The 19,360-nt window shown below is 43.5% G+C and overlaps 2 protein-coding genes across 7 annotated transcripts in view; one reads left to right on the forward strand and one right to left on the reverse strand.

Annotated features, from left to right (window-relative positions):
• The window catches only part of LOC102448095 (fibrinogen-like protein 1), a 36,966-nt gene that overhangs the window by 3,519 nt on the left and 14,087 nt on the right, over positions 1-19,360 (reverse strand). For 2 of the 5 annotated variants that reach the window (XM_006124911.4, XM_006124910.4), the window contains exons 2-9: positions 16,358-16,532; positions 15,814-15,898; positions 11,497-11,707; positions 9,734-9,893; positions 8,026-8,123; positions 7,841-7,929; positions 3,570-3,760; positions 857-2,971 (exon numbers count right to left, since the gene is read on the reverse strand). In XM_006124911.4, coding sequence (XP_006124973.1) covers positions 2,791-2,971; positions 3,570-3,760; positions 7,841-7,929; positions 8,026-8,123; positions 9,734-9,893; positions 11,497-11,707; positions 15,814-15,888 — 1,005 coding nt within the window. In that variant the 5' untranslated portion in view covers positions 15,889-15,898; positions 16,358-16,532 and the 3' untranslated portion in view covers positions 857-2,790. Of the gene's footprint in view, positions 1-856; positions 2,972-3,569; positions 3,761-7,840; positions 7,930-8,025; positions 8,124-9,733; positions 9,894-11,496; positions 11,708-12,683; positions 12,827-15,813; positions 15,899-16,357; positions 16,533-19,360 lie in introns of those variants that run through there. The other 3 variants (XM_075919113.1, XM_075919112.1, XM_025185584.2) reach the window with 2 other exon arrangements.
• Positions 12,948-19,360, forward strand: part of LOC102447345 (phosphatidylinositol 3,4,5-trisphosphate 3-phosphatase TPTE2) — a 73,233-nt gene continuing 66,820 nt past the window's right edge. Inside the window, exon 1 of one of the 2 annotated variants that reach the window (XM_025185582.2) lies at positions 12,948-13,005. The gene's annotated coding sequence lies outside the window, so the exon portion shown is untranslated. Of the gene's footprint in view, positions 13,023-19,360 lie in introns of both variants that reach the window. The other variant, XM_025185583.2, reaches the window with a different exon arrangement.

A 19,360-nucleotide genomic window follows, 5' to 3' on the forward strand; every position in this document is an offset into this window, starting at 1 on the left:
ATGCAGGGCTAAAAACCAGTAGTGTAGCTGTTTAGGGTTGGGCTGGAGCCTGGGCTTGGAAACCCCCAGTGAGGGCAGGAGGTTCTCAGAGCTTGGGTTGCAGCCTGAGCAGGAAAGTCTACACTGCTATTTTTAGCCCTGCTGCTGGAGCCCTGTAAGTCTGAGTCAGTTGAGCTGGGTTCCGAAATGCACTTTCCTTGGTTTTGGTTTTGTATTGCTGTGTAGACATATTCTGAACCACATTCTGGGGCTTGTATGAGGCTTTGCAGGGCATTCCACAAAGTAACACCTGTGGGGTCCACCTAGCCCCGCTCTCAGTGATTAGATGCACCATCCCTCCCTCACTCCTGCACAAAGTCTTTTTCTAAAGCAAAGCTTTTGGCGTGTACTCTTTGAATAAATGGTTTTTCATCCTTATTTAAATGATCTCCTGTCAGAGAGTGACAATTAGGTGTTTAGTGACTTTTTGGGCCAGAACAGTTCTGGCTTTTTGGCACAAATTGATTTACAGCTTCTTGGTGTGTGCAAGCACCTGGTGGTAGCTTTGTCCTGCAGTATGTCACCAAAGCAATAGTGTTTAAGAAGTGCCCCATCAGCCTGAGTAGATAGAAGCAATTATTCCACCTTAACTAGTCTCCATGGCTACGGCTAGACTGGCCCCTTCTCCGGAAGAGGCATGCAAAGCAGGCAAGTCAGAATAGGGAAATCCGCGGGGGATATTTAAATATCCCCCGCGGGATTTAAATAAACATGGCCGCCGCTTTTTTTCCGGCTTGGGGAAAAGCCGGAAAAGAGCGTCTAGACTGGCGCGATCCTCCGGAATAAAGCCCTTTTCCAGAGGATCTCTTATTCCTACTTGCAAGTAGGAATAAGAGATCCTCCGGAAAAGGGCTTTATTCCGGAGGATCGCGCCAGTCTAGACGCTCTTTTCCGGCTTTTCCCCAAGCCGGAAAAAAAGCGGCGGCCATGTTTATTTAAATCCCGCGGGGGATATTTAAATATCCCCCGCGGATTTCCCTATTCTGACTTGCCTGCTTTGCATGCCTCTTCCGGAGAAGGGGCCAGTCTAGACGTAGCCCATGTGTATAGATGAACAGAAGCTTCCTTATTACTACTGGATTTTATGTCAAGGGCTGCACTGTTATGTGGTTGTACTCTATGATAAATCCAGGTTGGTAAGAGCCATCAGGTTAGCACTAATTTCTTCTGGTAACTCTTCAGGTAACAAAATGCTCTAGGTACCTAATTATGGCCTTGTGGCAAGGCTTTACTGGTGTGAAGAACAGAATAGTAGTATAAGAAGTTCTGGTGTTGGACTCCACTCCACTCTCTCTGATGACCAGCACATTTCTTATTCCAAAGACACAGGTGTTTTCATTTCTCATGAGTTACGTGCTACTGCTTGGACTGAGGACATCCATGCATTCTTCTTAGGCTTCAGCCCCTGTGGCTGTTTCTCACTGGTGTGCTAGCACAGTGGGAGCAAAAATGGATATCACTAAATGGATATCACTCAGCATTGTAACCAAAGTGTTGTCTACTCAAAAAGAGATGTAATGGAGAACAAGATTTGATTCTTCTGTCTTTAGGCAGATGAGCTATCAGGAAGCAGAGCATGTAAAATTTGACACTGAACATCCATGATCTACAGCTTTCCCAATGTTGCTTGAATAAATCAAATTTAGCTTGTCTTACAGGCCCTGAAAATTTTACTAGATCCAGAGATAAAAGTGTGAATGAAATGCCTTGGAGCATCATCTCTTGAAACCATTTCTGACTTTGCAGCCAAATTTTTGTCTGTCTCTCAGTGTTGTTTAAGAACAGAAACAATGTATATTTCCATTCAAATGATTTTAATTCACATGTATATGAATATAATACAAATTGCAGTGTGTATTTATCTAAAAGAAAAAGAAAATAATTGAAAAGAACAACTAGTTTAAAAGAGCATATTTTGTAATACACAAAGCGTAGGTTCATTTTACAGCATTGAGGTTAAAGGATCTGTGTCTAGCCCAAATCTTTTGTTACTAACAACTTAAATTATTGGAAGAGTCTCAATAGTTAGCTTTACATTCCTTGCTGTTATTCTATTCTCATTCACTTGTGCCATACACTTTTCTGATTTCACTTGGCTAATATGATGAAGTGAATGTGAACTATCAACTAGAAGAAAGCTTTCTAAATCTCATTCACTAGCACAACATAGTCTGGTACAGAACATTGACAAGAACATATAAATAAACAAACTATAACTGAAATAAAAAAATCCCCAGAATATTTGCATTCATACTAGGCATTGCAAAGTCCACTTCAAAGCAAAATCTAAATGTTGGACCTAGATCTAGCTGATAACTTTAGGGCCAAATCCTTATTCTTTTGTTTCTGTGTTCTTATACCACTTACCGCATTCACTGACCTCTGAAATCAAGGTGAGAAGAATATGGCTGTTCTAAGATACAAATGGCTAAGAGGAGTAAGTATCTGATTCTACAAGGTGCAGAGAGCTTACTGTGAAGTGCTAAGTACTTTCATCTCCATTAAAGATCTTTTGAAAACAAACTTGTGGTGTTTCCATTGGTTTTAACAAGAATGAGAGACACTTACCATCCTCCATTAGACCATACTATCGGCATATTATTGTACTCTGGGGATGTATCGTCAACTGGTATAAAATGATCAAGCCCCAATAACTACAGTGCAGCTGTGCTGATTTACATCATCTGAAGGTCTGTCCCTTGATTTCTAAAACCCTTTTGATCCACTCCAACAATGCGGATTCTAGCTGTCCTACCTGCTTTCACCATTTCCACTTCCTACATCGACAAAGGATGGAAACCTAATTTTCATGGCTGTGTATTTCAGGGAGTACCACAATCCATGCCAGGTTGACCAAACCACTCCATCATCATGGCGTCCTGTGTAGTTTCCCATTTTGTAATATTGTCCATTGAGATTAGCTGCATGGCATCTTGTAGGAACAAAAAGGGAAGGGGTGGGTAAAGAGTTTAGCATGAGAAGACATTGCATCATTACCACAAATCACAATTTTTACTGATATACATTTGAACTCAATGGGTCTATGCCAGTTTACACCTGATGAGGACCTGACTTACAAGGACTTAATATAAAACAAAGGGTTTAGTTTTGCCAACTATCCACATGTAGAAGTACTGACTTCAGTGTGTGTTCCATGCACAGACGGTCTGTGGGACCAGATCCAGTAATTGCTAACATACTGGTAATACCCACCAATGCAATATAACATAAAAGAATATATAATTATGGCCATTTATGTTATAGAAAGTTCAAAATTAATCACTCCAAACTAGAAAAAATGCCTTTAACATGCACTCTAACTGCCAGATGAGCTTCTTTGTGGCTAGAACTGTTTTCTTCATGCCCTTGGTGCACAGGCCACTTCTCTTATGCTTTGATTCTGGAAGTCATCGTAAAAGCTATTTAAACTTTTCTGATTTGAATTGTAATGAAAAACACAGACTATTGCTATATCCCCTGCCTCAGTGCCATGTGTAACACTACTGGATACAGTCAACTTCTTCCCATACCTGTTAAACCACCAACCACACTTGTTCTCTTGTGCACAGTTGCCTGCTAAGAATCTATCATGATCCTTGTCTGCTGTGGAGAATGGCATCCCACTGAGTGATGCTGACCACTGCTCTTCAAAGTTACTCCCGCCAGACAGAGCATCACCAGCATTACCAGAATAGGTGCCAATCCACAACCTGTAATAGTCCTGCAAAAGGGAAATGTTAACGTTTCTCTGTTATCAACAACCTTTTATTTATTTTTGAAAGCTCACAATTACTTTCTGAAATACACCCTGGGCCAAATTAATCCTTGGTATAACTCCACTGAAGTCAAAGAAGATCTTGATGCCTTTTGATATTAGTCTTTGGGCCAAAACCCCACTTAATCTACCAAATATACTACCAAGTATAGAAGACTACAAGTATTATTCTCCTCAACATCTACATCATACAAAGTGGCTGAATCTGCCAGGAATACTGAGGAATTAGAAGAGTGGCTCCAGGGGCAGTGGTGGTGAAATACCCCAGATTTGTCATCTTGGAAGATTTCAACATACACACTGAAAAAGGTCGTAGAAGCAAAAGTCCAACAAAAGTTCATCTCTTGTCTTGCTTCCTTAGGACTTTCAGGGTGTGTCTAGACTAGACCTCTCTGTCAACACCCTCACAGATCATCTCTAGACCAGCCTCACAGCTGGTTACACTCTGATTTGTAGCCCAGGCATCGAGACAAGGGACATCACAACCCAGCCACAGTTTTGGATAACCCATCACCTCATTAGGCTAGTGGCCAGAGAACCTTCCATCATTTAGACAAGAAAGACCAATGAGCCTGATCTGACTATAAAAACTCATGGACTCCAACAAAATGCAGAGGTTGCCAAGGGCTAATAGCACCCCACACACAATATGAGGAGTCTAGGCTCTGGTGAATTACTGGTCACTGATGTGCTTGTGCCCATTCCACCTCTTCCTCCCTATTGCCCACATAGATCTTGGTTTTCTGATTCCTTGCAATGGTTGAAGAGGAGCAGAAACTCAAGTGCCAGTGATGGTAAACAAAGGCTGATTCAGACATTATGAAACAACAAATTTCTTAAAGCCTATGCTAATACATGTTGTACTCCCCATCAGTATCTGGACCACAGGACCAAATTTGGTAATGAATCCTGATCATGTGCCACCGGAGAAATGTTGAGCATATGCTAAGAAGAACAATTTAAAAGAATCTTCCCATCAATCTCCATTGTGTCTGCCAATCTTGCCCAAGGAGTTATCCAGGGTGATAAACCTCTTTGTCAGTCCTGAGTGCCTATAGGCTGCATCAAAACAGAACACCAAGCATGGCAAAAAACTATCATCCTACTTCTCTGAAAAGATCATGCAAACTCAGGAAAGCTTTTTAAACCCTACAGATCTATTTATACCCACCACCCCACAGATCTCCTGCATTTCCAAAGTTCAGTTCATTCGTTCATGAAGAAGTTCTGGACAAAGGAGTCTTGATCCAAGACTTATGGATCTGACCCATGCCCCTTCTGGATTGTAAAAGAAAATCATGAACAACTGGTGGCATTCCTGAACAAAATAGTCAATGTCTCATTTAGGGAATCTTCTCCTTCAAATACGCACAGAGTCTAACCAACATTGAAGAAACTCACCCCAGATAATTCAGTCCTAGATAATACTTGGCATCAAAACTCTCAGTCCTTAGCAAGGTTACAGAGGAGGCTTCAAAAAATTAGATAAGTTAATGAAGGACAGGTCTCCTTGCCAAGATGGTCAGAGATGCAGCCCCATGCTGAGTGTCCCTAAACCTCTGACTGACAGAAACTTGCACTACATGATTAGGATTAATACACTCAATGATTGACTGTTCCATTTGTTCCCTTTGAAACATCTGCCATTGGCTCAGTCACAAGACAGGATGCATGGACCACTGGTCTGTCCGGTATGGCCATTCTTATTTTCTAAAACAAGCAAATGGCCAACTACAAGCTCATCTAATGGAAACTAACATTCTATACCCAGCAAAATCTGGGTTCAGGCCAGGACTTGGAACCCAAACCATTGTCGTGGCACTGATGGATAATTTCCTGCTGTCAGTGGATAGAAGACAGATATCCAGTCCCATAATTCTGGATAGCTGTGCAGATTCTGCACATGAGATTCTTCTGACTTGCCTGAGACTGGTGGCAGGGGTCCAGAGTAATGTGCTAACAGGGTCGAGTCCTTATTGAGAGGACCAGCGTGATCCCTAGGACAACCCCTTACCTTTGCTCTGCCCCACCTCCACTCCACTCCTTCCCCCAGGCCCCGACTCTGCTCCATCCCTCTCCACCTCTTCCCGCCCCTCCTGAGCCTCCTCTTGTCCCCATTTAATCCATTCCTGATAGTCCCCTTCCCCCAAGAGACGTGACCCAGGGGATTATCTGGAAAGAGCCTGGCATGGAGTGGCAGCAGGAGTCCCTCTCCCCCCACACTTTTTACAGTGGTGGGAGCTGTGGGAAGCAAAGTGACCCACCAACCTGCTCCGCTCCACTCCACTCCACTGCCATCTCCCAGACAGGTTGCTCCACTTCACCATAGGGGCGGGAAGCAGAGCATCCCAGCCCCAGCCTGCTTTTCAGCAGTTTGGGGGAGCAGAGTGGCCAGGCTGAGTGAGAGGACACATCAAAGAGTAGTGATGGGAAAACTGCACTTATTTCTGTTATGCTAATAAAGTGCTCAACATTGTACTGAACCTCACACGACATGGACTCATGTGTCAACAATATGCACACGACACACAGCTCTACCTGTCTTTCACCACATATGACCATACCACCAAGATGCTCCAGTGCTTGGATGAGATCAGATCTTGGATGAAAAACAGCTGGGTGAAGCTGAACCCATGCAAGACAGAGACAATGCTGGTAGGAAGAATGAAGCATTCTGACGAGTTCTGAGCCATCATGTAATCTTCACTGATTGAAGATACACACCCACAAGTGGTAAATTCAGTCTGTAGTCTGGCACAACAGAAGTCTCCATAATAAGAGTACACTTGTTTGCACGGGAGATGGAGCCTTCTCCACGAGCAAGTCCAAGACTGTGGAATATCTCCCTCAGGAAGTATGGAGCATCACAAACCTCACCACTTTTCATTTCAACTGCCAGGCACATCTCTTTGATCTTGCCTTCTCTGACATAAACACACAAAACTAGGTATATTTATGAAAAACAAAATATAGAATCCCAAAATACCCAACACTCACATCCCACCAAACCACTCCACTGCACGTGGGGAGAGGATGAAAGAAAACAACAACCCATGACATATGAGTGGTCATGTGGCTTAATGCACCATGGGAATGTGCTCAGATACGACAGTGATGAGTGCAGTGGATCCATAATGAGACAGATAGTAGATGTGTAAAAACTATAGTTTTTTTTTCATATAACATTTGCTTTTATCCAAGAAAAATGACACCACCTGACAGAAATGGAGTTGTATGAAACTTTCATAAAAATTGAAATGTGGACAGGTTCTCCAGAGATCTAGTGAGATTGGCAAAACATCTGGTGAACTTTGGTTAACTTTCAAGCAAACCTATATAAACTCTAATAAAAATTAAGCAAATTTGGAGTAGAGATGTGATAGTGTAAATAGTTAACCAATGAGCCTGAGCTCACCAATTAACCTCTTCACTTACATGCAGTGCCCCGCCTCTCCCTGCACAGCTGCTGAACTTTGGCCTATTTCAGGTTTTCAGGTGTGAACCATGTGAAATATGTTATCATATTCTGACCCCAAACTAGACAAAACCTGGCACTTGCTTTGAGTTTCTGCAATCATTCAAATCTGAAGCTCAAACAAAACTCCCAGGATATAAACCTATATGAAATTAACTTTACAGAGAGCTTCAGAGTTGAGATGACTCAACCCTAATATCTGAATACTGCTTAGCTTTGGAGAATTTCAGATTCAGATCTGCTATTAAGCTTGAAATCTCTTCCATTTCTGGTATTCTATGATTCTCTGTTGTCCCCTCTCTCTATAATGGGCCAAACCAAAATACTGAATCTAAGTGCAAGAACTGAATCTAAGAACTTTTCTAAAATTCACATTTAGGAACTTTGTGGCTTGGCACCCATCTTTAGCTGTGAATCAAAATGGAAGAGTTTTGCAGAACTCTAACTGTAACTCTAATGATTATGATCTCAGCAGGAATGAAAGAGAAGTACTAATAGTCAAACAGAAGCTTGTCCTTGCAATAACATTTTCTATTGACTTCATGTCTTACCTGCTCATTCTTGATCTGGAAGTTTTCGTAGATTGCATATCGCCTTTCTCCATGCCAGTCCATCAGGTCAATTTTTAATGTGTTTTCTTCTAGATTATAATGCAGTATCTTGTTAGATTAGTATTCCATAGTGAACCACGTAATGCAACTAGTAAGAAGTTGTAACGCTGGAATAATACCCTTACCTCTAACCAGCAGGTTATAGATATGCTCATTGCCTAGCCAGTATTCATCATTCTTGCCCTGGAACTGTCCAAATCCTTGTTTGTAATCCGCCCATTTCCTGAAGCAAGATACAATTATCCATTTCAGCCCTGTATGCTGAATGCTGAAATTGGGGAGTTTGTATCTGACAATCTCAATCACGCTATTATTGTGAAATCTTCTGACAAGTGAATCTTTGGCTTCAAAGAAACACTTTTCTTACATATCCCGTTCAAAGCATGAGAGACAAGATGGATTTATAGCACCACATTACAAATAATACAAAACAACTTTGAGTGCTTTACATATTATTCTGTCTCACTCGCTCACAATGGGTTCAACCCAACTCAAACTGCCAGGTGCAGTGCTTGCAGAATCAGGTCAAGAGTTAGTGGATAAATGGAATGCGGTAGATGTCTACATTAACAATATGAAATATTCTGCCTTTTCATTTTGAAATAATATTTAATTAGAAATATAACTAGATGCAACTTAAAAAAGGAAATGGGTAATAAAACACAAAACCTAAGCAAAATATTTTGGCTTAGGGCAAACTAACCACTCATTCACCTTTTCCACCCCCTCAAATTGCTTTTCCATTTTGTTGATTACACACAAGAAATTGACAGAATGAAAATGTTTTCAGATATTTTGGGTCAGCCACTGAACCATAAAATCAATTGTTTCTCCAGCTCTGCTGTTTACTACTTCTTCCATACCACCAATGAGGATGCTAAATAAGACTGGTCCAAACACTAGTTAACAGACCAGATTGTCAGGTTGACAATGGCAGGAGGAGATCTTTGTATAGAAATGTCCATGTAAAAGCCACCTTCCTATGGCTTTCAGCCAAGATAATCTGGACCAATCTTATTTATGATCTTCGTTAATATTGGGGAAGATGGGTAAATACTACATGGTACTTTAACAGTTTTCAGGATATGAGAGAAGATATAACATTTAAAGGTTGATAGCAGGTAGTGGCAGAATCAAAATCATTACCAGATAATGAAATGTCACTAAACCAAAAAGACTTAAACAGATAAGGACCATCTAATGAAAAAATGTCACAAGATCATTCTAACTCATGACTAAAAGAAATGATTAAAAATGGCTCGATCCTGCCAGCCCTTACAAATAATACAAATAGTTTTAATCACTAAGGACTAGAACTGAGCGAATTTTTTTCAACTAATTGTTTTCCCATTGAAAAGGGCAATTTTGGGACCCTGAAACTATTAATTTGAATTTACACTGAATTCAAGAAATAGATTTGGTTCAAAACAACTGAATAAAAAAATGGAAAAAATTCATTTGGAGACAACCCCAATGTTTTGATCGACTTAAAACAAACTGAAAAATGAATACAACAATTCTGAGTTGACTTGAAGTGTTTCAGCCAATTCAAAGTGATATTTTTGTGTTCTTCAGTTGGATGAAAAATTCAAAAAAAATGTTGTTTGAATCAAACTAGATTTTTTTTCAGATTTTTTGGTTTAGCGCCAAGCAGAAAATCTCATTGTTCTTTCTTCTCTATTGATGATTATACACGATTGCACATTGGCAGGATTGTGGCCTAAAATAGCAGTTTTTAACAAGAAGGTGCCATCAGGGGTTGGACAGAATTTAAAAATAACAACAATCCTTAAGGGAATAAATTAAAGTACCAGTGAAATATTAACTACATACCTATTGAAATTCTCTTTGCCATTACTGCGTCGCTGTATTACAGTCCATCCCCCTCCATCAGACATGTCACAGTATACCAAGAAAGGTTCTCGGTCTGCTCTGGGCCTGATCCTGTAGTATCCATTTTCAATTTTTCTGCTGTTAAACACTGCAGAGCAATCTAAGCAGAAGAAGAGTAGTGTTTTATAAAACAGTGGTTGTGGAAGAGCAACTAGGGCTATATCTACACTGGCGCGATCTTGCACCAGAGATATGCAAATGAGGCTAAGCGTGGAATATCGCTGAGCCTCATTTGCATATCTAATGAGCCGCCATTTTGCAGAAGAGGCTCTTGCGCGAGAAGGAGCTGTCTACACTGCCCCTTCTTGTGCAAGAAAAACCCTCTTGCGCAATGCTGTTACGCTGATTATTTTCAGGAATAATGGCATTGCACAAGAGGGTTTTTCTTGTGCAAGAAGGGGCAGTATAAACAGCTCCTTCTCGTGCAAGAGCCTCTTCTGCAAAAATGGCGTCTCATTAGATATGCAAATGAGGCTCAGCAATATTCCACGCTTAGCCTCATTTGCATAGCTCTGGCACAAGATCGCGCCAGTGTAGACATAGCCTAGGTGACTACTGTCAAGAGAAAACTTCAATAGAAGTTAGTCCTAGGTCAATGATTTCTGGCTCTTCTGCATGGGGGTTGAATTTGTAGAGCTATATTTAAATATAGTTCTAGCAAAAATAGTTTGTATCATACTTTGGCCAGCCAGGCTACATCTAGATTAGCAAACTTAGGATCCATCTGTTGCAGTCTACCAATGATAATAGCAGTAGAAGCTATAGTGTAGAAAGGACTCAGAAGGTTTTACCACTGTCATCTCAATCTAAGGCAGCATTATTTTCCCCCTGTTCAGTGCTATGAAACACTCTTTTGGAGGCAGGGTATGAAGACACAGACTGAAGGACAGTGGATCTGCTGGTGCTGGGAGCCAAATGTCCTTCCTCAGGGTGTGCTTGGGCTAGCTGGGCCCTTCCCAAAGGAATTCCAGAGAAACTTAGAGGGAAGCTTGATAAAGTTTCCAGTCCATATAATTTCCATCTAGGGGCACGGTAGGCCAGAATCAGGGACAATGTGTTCAAAAAGAGGTGTCCAAAGTTAAGAACCTAAATCAGGATTTAGGAATCCAAGCGAGCTTTTTTTAAAAAAGCACCAATCAGCTCTCAAAGTCACTGAAATCAGGCCATTTATTTAAGCACAAAAATCAGGATTTAAGACTTTAGCTTAAGGCCTCCTAGTTTTGAAAATTTTAGCCTAATGAAAAATAGCCCACATTTGCTGTTATGACAACTGCAAAGTATTAGCATGCTTTTGCAGTACTAATCTGATGCATAACAGAAACAAGGTCCATGGACTATTGTGCTAAGTGCTGTACAAAAACATAGTGAAAGACAGTCTCTGACCAAAACGCTAAGTGGACAAGACAAGTGGCATGTAGGTAGAGAAAGAGAGCTGCAAGGAAACAAATGATTTGCCCTACCTTACACACCAGGTCAGTGGCCTTGGGCCATGGATCTACCCATAACCCTCCTATGCATACACATAATACATATTCTAAATTAAGCATTTTTAAAGATATAAACTTCCTGTTCCGGTTTTGTTAAGGGAGATGGCTAAGATATAAATATGAGTCTCTGTTTATAAATGGAATGGTACAGCAAGAAATACATATTTTGATATCCTGAACTCACAGTGTGTATTATATTCAACTGCAACCTCCTACCTTGATCATAGACTATCAAGTTTCCACTAGTTGTGGGTAATAGTATCTCAGGCTGCATGCTTCTTGAGGCTGAGAAGACCTTGCTCTTTGTTCCATGATAGTTGTTCCCCAAGATGTCCTTCAGTTGTAATTCATATAACTGAAGCAAGTCCTGGAGCAGTTTTAACCTTTGCTGTAATTTGTTGTTATCTAACAAGCAGATGTCCTTATTCTACAGGGAAAAAAAGAGGCATGATGTAATTAAAGTGATAACAACAGAGGGAAAGTCTGCAGCTCTCAATGATCCAAAGGCATACATCTTTCTAGAGGAAGCAAGGGGATTCAAATTTAAGACCTCTGACAGGGTAGAGAGGGCTGCTATTTTGTGTCTGTCAAAAATCATTACAGCACAGTCTACAAGGCTGATTGATTCAGCCCAATGGGGAAGAGGTTTTTTTTTCTGGTTTTGGCAGTGAGATCCCAGCAGTGCAGCATTAACGAACAGATCCATCATTCCACTAATCAACCAGTACCCAACTTTGCTGCTTTTTTAATGAAATCAGTGGACTTATTTGCAGAATAAGGTACAGATTGGACAAAATCGGTATCTTTCATTGCAGCTCCAGAGGTCCTAAAGGTTGTAGACTTTTCAGACCTTTTACTGTAAAAGTGAAAGATAAAGGGACAGAATCTGCTCATAGTTATGCTGGTGTAAATCTGGAGTAACTGCACTGAAATCACTAGTTCCACAGAATCAGTACAGTTATTCCACATTTACAATGACATCACCAAAAGCAGAATCTGGTCCAAAGTCACCAAGAAAAAAAAATCAAAGAGAAGCAAATCAGAAGCTGGTATATATAAAAGAGTCTTAGCCACTCTTACTATGTGTATTTCCATAGCCTGGAGTTTGCTTGGAGCCTGGGCTTGAATGACTCAAAAAATTCTTAGTGAGTCTAGTTTTGTTTCCAAGCTATGCCAAGCCTTTAGATTTCATCTGAACCATACATTGATGTAGTTTGTCACTCATAGTTTTTACAGATACAGACCAACATGGATACTCCTCTGAGACTTGTCCCAATACTAACAATACTTTGGAAGGGCCATCACACGTCATGCTCCAGGGCATAAGCCAATCTCTAACAATTGGGAGTTCAGAATCAGACTTGATATGTGTGTGTGTGTGGGAGAGAGAGGGGCAGATCAACCTTCATCTGTCTGCTGAAGGATTCGTACACTTTCCTTTGAACCATCTGCTACTGGCCACCATCAGACAGGCTCCTAAAACAGATGAACCTTGGGTCTGATCCAGTCTGGCAATTCCCATTTTCTATGTAAATTCTCACTCCTGCCTTCGGAGAAGCCATTGGCCAGTCAAGAAGGCAGAACTGACAGTTGCTGGCCAACTGTCCTTTCAGAGAATTCCAGGTGTGTGAACTTGGACTATGGGCTGGATGCAGAGCAATATTCGTCCCCTGCTGACGTGGCCTTGAGTAAGAGACAGCAAGTTGTTCCAGGACCTTCTGTGAGGTGACATTTACTATTCTGTAAGGAAAATACACTGTACACAAAGGTCAAAGATAGAGGCCTGCTACGCTCGGGTGCTTTTCCCCCTTATTGTTCATATTGCAATTGTACCCAGCAGGGTGAGGTGGAATCCGGGCTCAGTGCCTGACCCAAACAGTGAACAGTCTAGGACGTGGGTTCTCAATCTTTATTGTAGTCACCCCCTTCTGACAACAAAAAATTACTACAAGATCCCAGGAAGGGGACCAAAACCTGAACCTGCCCAAGACCTACCCACCTCAGGAGGGAGGGGCAAAACCAAAGCCTGAGCCCCAGTGCCCCAGACAGGGAGGCCAAAGCTGAAGCCCAAGCACTTGAACCCGTGGTAGGAGGCCTGTAATTGAGCCCCCCCACCCCACCCCACCCCACCCAGAGCTGAAGCTTGAAGGCATCAACTTCAACCCCAGGCAGTAGGACTCAGGCAAGTCTAAGCTCACCCTGGTGACCCCTTAAAATGAGTCTGCAGCCCACTTTGGGGTCCTGATCCATACAGTAGAGTCCCGATTATCTGACCTAAATGGGACTGACAGGTGGTCGGATTACTGAAAATGTCGGAAAATAGGGACTCTACTGTAGCCAGTGCCACTTGATCCCCATCCCTGCCTGGTCCTGGCCCCTTCCCTCCCTGCAGCTCCCAGGGATGAAGCGGCTCCGGCAGGAGCGGCATCAGCGGCGCCAGGAGAGCAACGGGGCAGTGAGTGGGGCCATTCTCCCGGCTTGCACCCGGGAACTGCAGGGAGGGAAGGGGCTGGGGCTGGGGCCAGGCAGGGATGGGGACAAAGCGGCACTGAAAGGAGGCTCTGACCCGCGGGAGACTTCTGAAGCCTCTTCAGCCGGGGAGGCTGCATGCGGCATAGCAGTGCAGAGCGGCTATGTTGGGTAAAGTGGAATGTCGGATTACCGAAGGTCGGATAATCCGGACTCTACTGTAGTTTGAAAACCACTGGTCTAGGAAGACAAAGGACATTGGCAGTTATTAATTTGTCAGCTAACAGTTTGTTTGTGCCAGTAATAAATATGTAATGCAAGTGGGGGACAAATATTTAGTGTTAGTGTAGGACAGCCCCTCTGTGGTTTATTTAGCAGGCTGTGACTGCTTAAGACCCCTATACCACATTTGGAAGGAAAGCTCTTCGGTTATTTCCACAGTACAGTCACTCCTTATGGTGGTCTGAAGGTACATAACTTATCCAGAGACTGCCTGGGCTGCACGTAGCTGTGCTCTCCCTCGCTCCTGCTTTTCTACCCCACTGGGAAAAAAGTCAGTTGTTCCAGCTGACTTTCTCTGTTTCTTCCCTGACCACAGAGCTGTTGTTTACTTTTCATAAAGCTATTTTCACACTATTCACAGAAATATCAAGTCAACTTAGTTTATAAAAACAAGCTGTGATTATTTGTGCCTATTCCAACAGGCCTGAGTTCCAAAGTGGAGATTTTAGGGAAGAGTGAGCATGGAAAGGAGCATGAGACACACACTTATTTCGATTTTTCTTTCTTATTATTATTATAAAAATGGCAGTTCTGACAGCTATTATTTTGCATGCAGTTGTTTTCCTTGTGTGTGTAAAGACTACTGCAGGGCTAAACCTGAAGTTTTTCTTGAGCTATGATTCTCAGTACCTTCCAGGATCAGTCCCATGAGCTGAGTTCTGATAGTTTTACTTTGGTTGAATACTATTTTCTTCTGGAAGTAGGGCCATTGAGGCTGCTCATGTAATGAAATATCATTCTGCATGAGTACGGGATTCTGACTCAGACCCTAAATGTTGTGGAAAGTTAGCTCAAGAAAGGCTCCTATATGAAAATACATTTAAAATATGTATTGACATTTAAAATATGTATTTTATGATAAACTCAGAGAGAAAGTACATCCTAAACCAATTACACACATTCGTCTTTAGTGTGGAAAAATCAAACTCAACTGGAGTTGTGGGAACTCATAGGACTAGGCATGTTGTTAGCAGAAATAGTTTATCAGATAACGCTTCCCATTCATAGCACCTTCCATCTCAAAGCAGTTTCCAAAGAGTTCGTAGCTTCTCTAGTATCCTATCTGGGAAGTAGGTGGGTATTGTCATCACAATTTTACACACAGTGAAACAGAGCCACAAAGAGGTGAAGTGACTTGCCTGAGGTTACATGGAAAGTATGGGGCATAGACAGAGAGAATGCAGATCTGACTATGCTGTGCTGTAACCCTATGAACATCATTCCTCTCAAGCTACATTAATGGAACTGGAATTTGCACTGAGAAAAAAATAACAAGTAAATCATTAAATGGCAATTGTAGGTGGTTAGCACCTCTCATGATTGGGCCCCAGAAGAGCTATTTGCAGATCTCATCCATACAACTTTTCCTCCTTCTGATTCCAAATACATCCTGAAAACCACCTTCTACTAGCGAAGCCTACAAGAAACGGACTGGTTTGTAACAAGGTTGTGGGGTACTTGGGCATGGTCTGTAACTCTTACAATATAATGTCTCCATCCACACCAACTAAGCACAATGAAACCCAACTCTCTGTATTATGTAAACACTCTATTATCCAGAAACAGCCAATTCTCACCTGTGTTACCTGCATGTTGTAACACTCCTCTGCTGCTCCTACCTCTCTGTGTCTGATTTATGTTTTTAAAGGGCAAATTATTTAGGAGAGGGGCCATGTCTTTTTTGTGTTTTTGCCATGTCTACTATATTGTGGATGCTCCTGAAAACAATACAGAGAAATCAGCTAACAGAGATGATTCAAACTATAGCCAAATGATACCTACCGAAAGTCTAGGTGCAGGTGAACACAAGCTCACAAGCAGAAGTACCAGCAGCAACCTGGATCTCATTGTAATCATTTCATGTAGCCTGGGGAGAATAATGAATTTACTGTACTCTGTGCTTTTTTTACTACACCACAGCCACAACCACAACCACAACGAAGTCCTTTAGAAGTATGACAGGACTTATTGAAGAAGGTATATGAAATGACATGAAGTACAAAATGAAAAAAAGATGCATCTAAGAAAGTGCTGCGACTCACTAGTCCAGTGGCAATTCTCTGAGGGGACCCATGTTTGGGTTCCAAGCTCAATGCCCCCCGATGGGATGAGTGACATTCTAGCAAGCCCCTTTGGCTCCCACAGACAGGCACATGCACCATTTACAGTACATGTTATTTTACTGACAACAGCTCTTTATAGAAATCCTTACAAAGTAGTTGGCTTGAAATTTTGTAGTCAGGCAAAATTTTCATTAGCATCACTGGGTTTTGGTGGAGCAAAGACTGCAAGATTTAACCTTATATTCTGTATACACTTCACCTACCCCTGCAATGCAGTTCAGCTCTGAGGTGGAGGGCAGCAATCAGGAAAACAAGCAGTGCCCCTTCCTCCTGAACGGTGCAGGAAGGCACAGGTCAGAGCTTCAACTCTGACAAAACATGTTGCAGCTATTCAGTTACCACACTGAGCAGGTGAGATTTATGTTCCTAAAGTCTCATCTGAAATAAATGTAAACAGATTAAAGTCAAGGACACGGAGGTGAACATGAGTCAATGGCAGAACTGTCCACAATGTTTTCCACAACAATATTTTGTATAAACAAAAAGGCAAATGTGGAAAAACAAAGAACCCCTCAATCCCTCCCCCAACAACTTAAACCATTGCATGTGCCTGAATTTACCATTTATCTGAAGTGAGTGACCTCTATGCATGAGGTATCTCTCTATTACTGTCATGAGACTGACTCAGAATTAGTGCTGTATGTGGAATTGGCAACCTCAACATGATACTTGAATTGTACGATATGAGAAGCAAGTCAGGTTTTAATGAAATCAGGGAGCTGAATTTGTCTCATAGAAATGTTCAGGCTGTAGAGGCCAATGAGGTGCAAGTTCAGCATTGGGGATGCCTGTTGTTGCACTAGGCTACCTTCCTGTTATTACTATGATCATAATTTAAATGGTCCTCTAAGGTTGTGTCTACACAGCAAAACTATTTCAGAATAACAGCCATTATTCCCAAATAACTATGTGAGCGTCTACACAGCAATTCTGCTATTTTGAAATTATTTTGAAATAACGGACGTCTTATTCTGGCTTCTGTAAATCTCATTCTATGATGAATAATGCCTATTCCAAAACAGATATTTCAGAATAGGGGCTGTGTAGACAGGGAATAGCTGCTATTTTGAAAAAGGGGGCCTCCAGCCCTTCCTAGCGTGCCCTGGTGCCTGCTTTGTCCACACTCAGCAAAACCCTATCCCTCTACCCCCTGGAGCTCTTAAAGCTGCAGCTTCAGCAGAAAGGGTTTGTGGCTAGCAGGAGGCCTGACAGCCCTGAACCACCCTGAAGCTGCAAATGCTTTTCCCCCAAGATAAGCCAGTCTGCTGCTCCCACCCAGTGCTCCACTGCTCCCAGGGAGTAGTCAGACACCTGCCCTTATTACAAGGATTTGGACCGTATCCTGGGGGCTGGGGGAAGAAACAAGGAGGGGGGGAGAGATGAGGAAGAGAAGGAGGTGGAGGAGGAACAGGACCACATCACCACCCAGCTGACCCAGGAGCCAGAACCCCTTCTGTGGAAGTCCTAGGCGTCGTCCGAGGCCGGGGAAGGAACATCATGTGAGTGCCATTAATTTCCATTCATACAGGGGTGGAGGGGATGGGAGGGAAGAGGGGGAGGGGGAGGTGTAGCTGGGCGCTCCTCACTTGGCCCTTGCTGTCCACAGATCGAGCAGCAGCCTGTGCATGTGGTAGCATGTGTCACACTGCTCCTGACTACATAGCCCCAGGAGGCTGCCACAAAGGACCCTTGTGCTATTGGCCACAGGGTGTCTGGAGAGGCCTGCCACGCTCCTGACCCTGGAGTGGGACACCCTCCCAAGCCACCTATAGAAGGAGGCTGGGAACATCAAGACACACAAACACACATTGTGCACGAGTGTGCCCACAGTCTCGGGGCAGCATCCACTCCCGGGAACATCTGGGCCCACAGGCCAGAGCGCATATGGCCTTGTTCCAAACACGTCGCTTGCGACAGAACTGTTGCTCTCAGCTCACAGATGGGGGCTAGGCTAGGCTCCAGGCACAGTGTCGCCTGGGATGACTGACCCTCTCTCTTTATTCTCCACAGCCAGACCAATTGTGAGAGGGGGGAAGTCAACACCACCCGGGATAGCCTCCCGGACCCGAAGTATCTGCAGGCACCACTGACCCATGGACAAGTTCCAGAGGCAGCACCTGGCACTACTCAGATCCCTGGAGCAGATCGCAACCACAGGCTCCAGGAGGACATCCAGCTGCATTGTGAGACCTGGCAGGAGCTGCTGGTGCAGGGCCACTCCCTATTTGCAGATGTGCACTCCCTTGTCCCGAGCATGAGGCCTGCTCCTGCTCCAGCCTCTGCTCCTGCTGTTGCTTCTCCTCCGACTCCCTCTCTCACTCCCTCTCCTGCTTCTCCCTCAACACCTACCCCCACTGTGGACACTGAGGCCCCTGCACTCATGGTGGTGGGATCAGCAGAGCCAGGCACCACTCCCAGCCCCAGCCCCGAGCCTCTCCTCACCCCTGCTTCCCCTTCCAGCTCCCTCCTTCCAGGTTTTCACCCTCCCCAACATTCTCTCCTCCCAACTCCCAGGTTCTTTTCCCAATCTCTCCCCAGGTTCTTTGACCCCAAATAAAAAATAGAGGTTTTAGTTTTTCAAAACGTGTCATTTATTTTTTCATCAGGAAAGGGGGGGAGGGAAGGTAGGGAGAGGTAAGTGGAGGGAAGGCAGTTATGGGTGAAGTAGAAGCCCACAGTGGGGTGGACCAAGGGAGAGTGTCACTGGTCCCCCGGGGAGAAGCTCTCCCTCAGAGCCTTCTGGATGTGCATGGCCCCCTGATGGGCCTGTCGGATGGCAGCTGTGCGTGGCTGTTCGTAGACCCTGCCTATGCGGTCAGCCTCTGCCCCCGCACCCTGACAGGAATGCTTCCCCCTTCCTCTCACACACGTTGTGCAGGACTTCATGTGGAATGTTGTGCTCCCTGAGGTCCAGATGGGTGAGGAGGCATCTGAAGCACACCTTCAAATGGCTAAAATGCCCTCTACTATCATATGGGCCCTGCTGAGCCTGGCATTGAACTGTTCTCTGCAGAGGTTGAGGTAGCTGGTGTATGGCTTCATGAGCCAAGGCTGGAGGGGATAGGCTGCATCCCCCACCAGGCAGATGGACATGTCCATGTCCCTAACCCTGATGGTGCAGTCAGGGAAGAAAGTTTCGGCATACAGCTTCTGGAACACACTAGAGTTCCTAAACACATGTGCATCATGCACCTTCTCCAACCACC

This window comes from Pelodiscus sinensis, chromosome 1, assembly GCF_049634645.1.
Source record: "Pelodiscus sinensis isolate JC-2024 chromosome 1, ASM4963464v1, whole genome shotgun sequence".
NCBI classification, from domain to species: Eukaryota; Metazoa; Chordata; order Testudines; family Trionychidae; genus Pelodiscus; species Pelodiscus sinensis.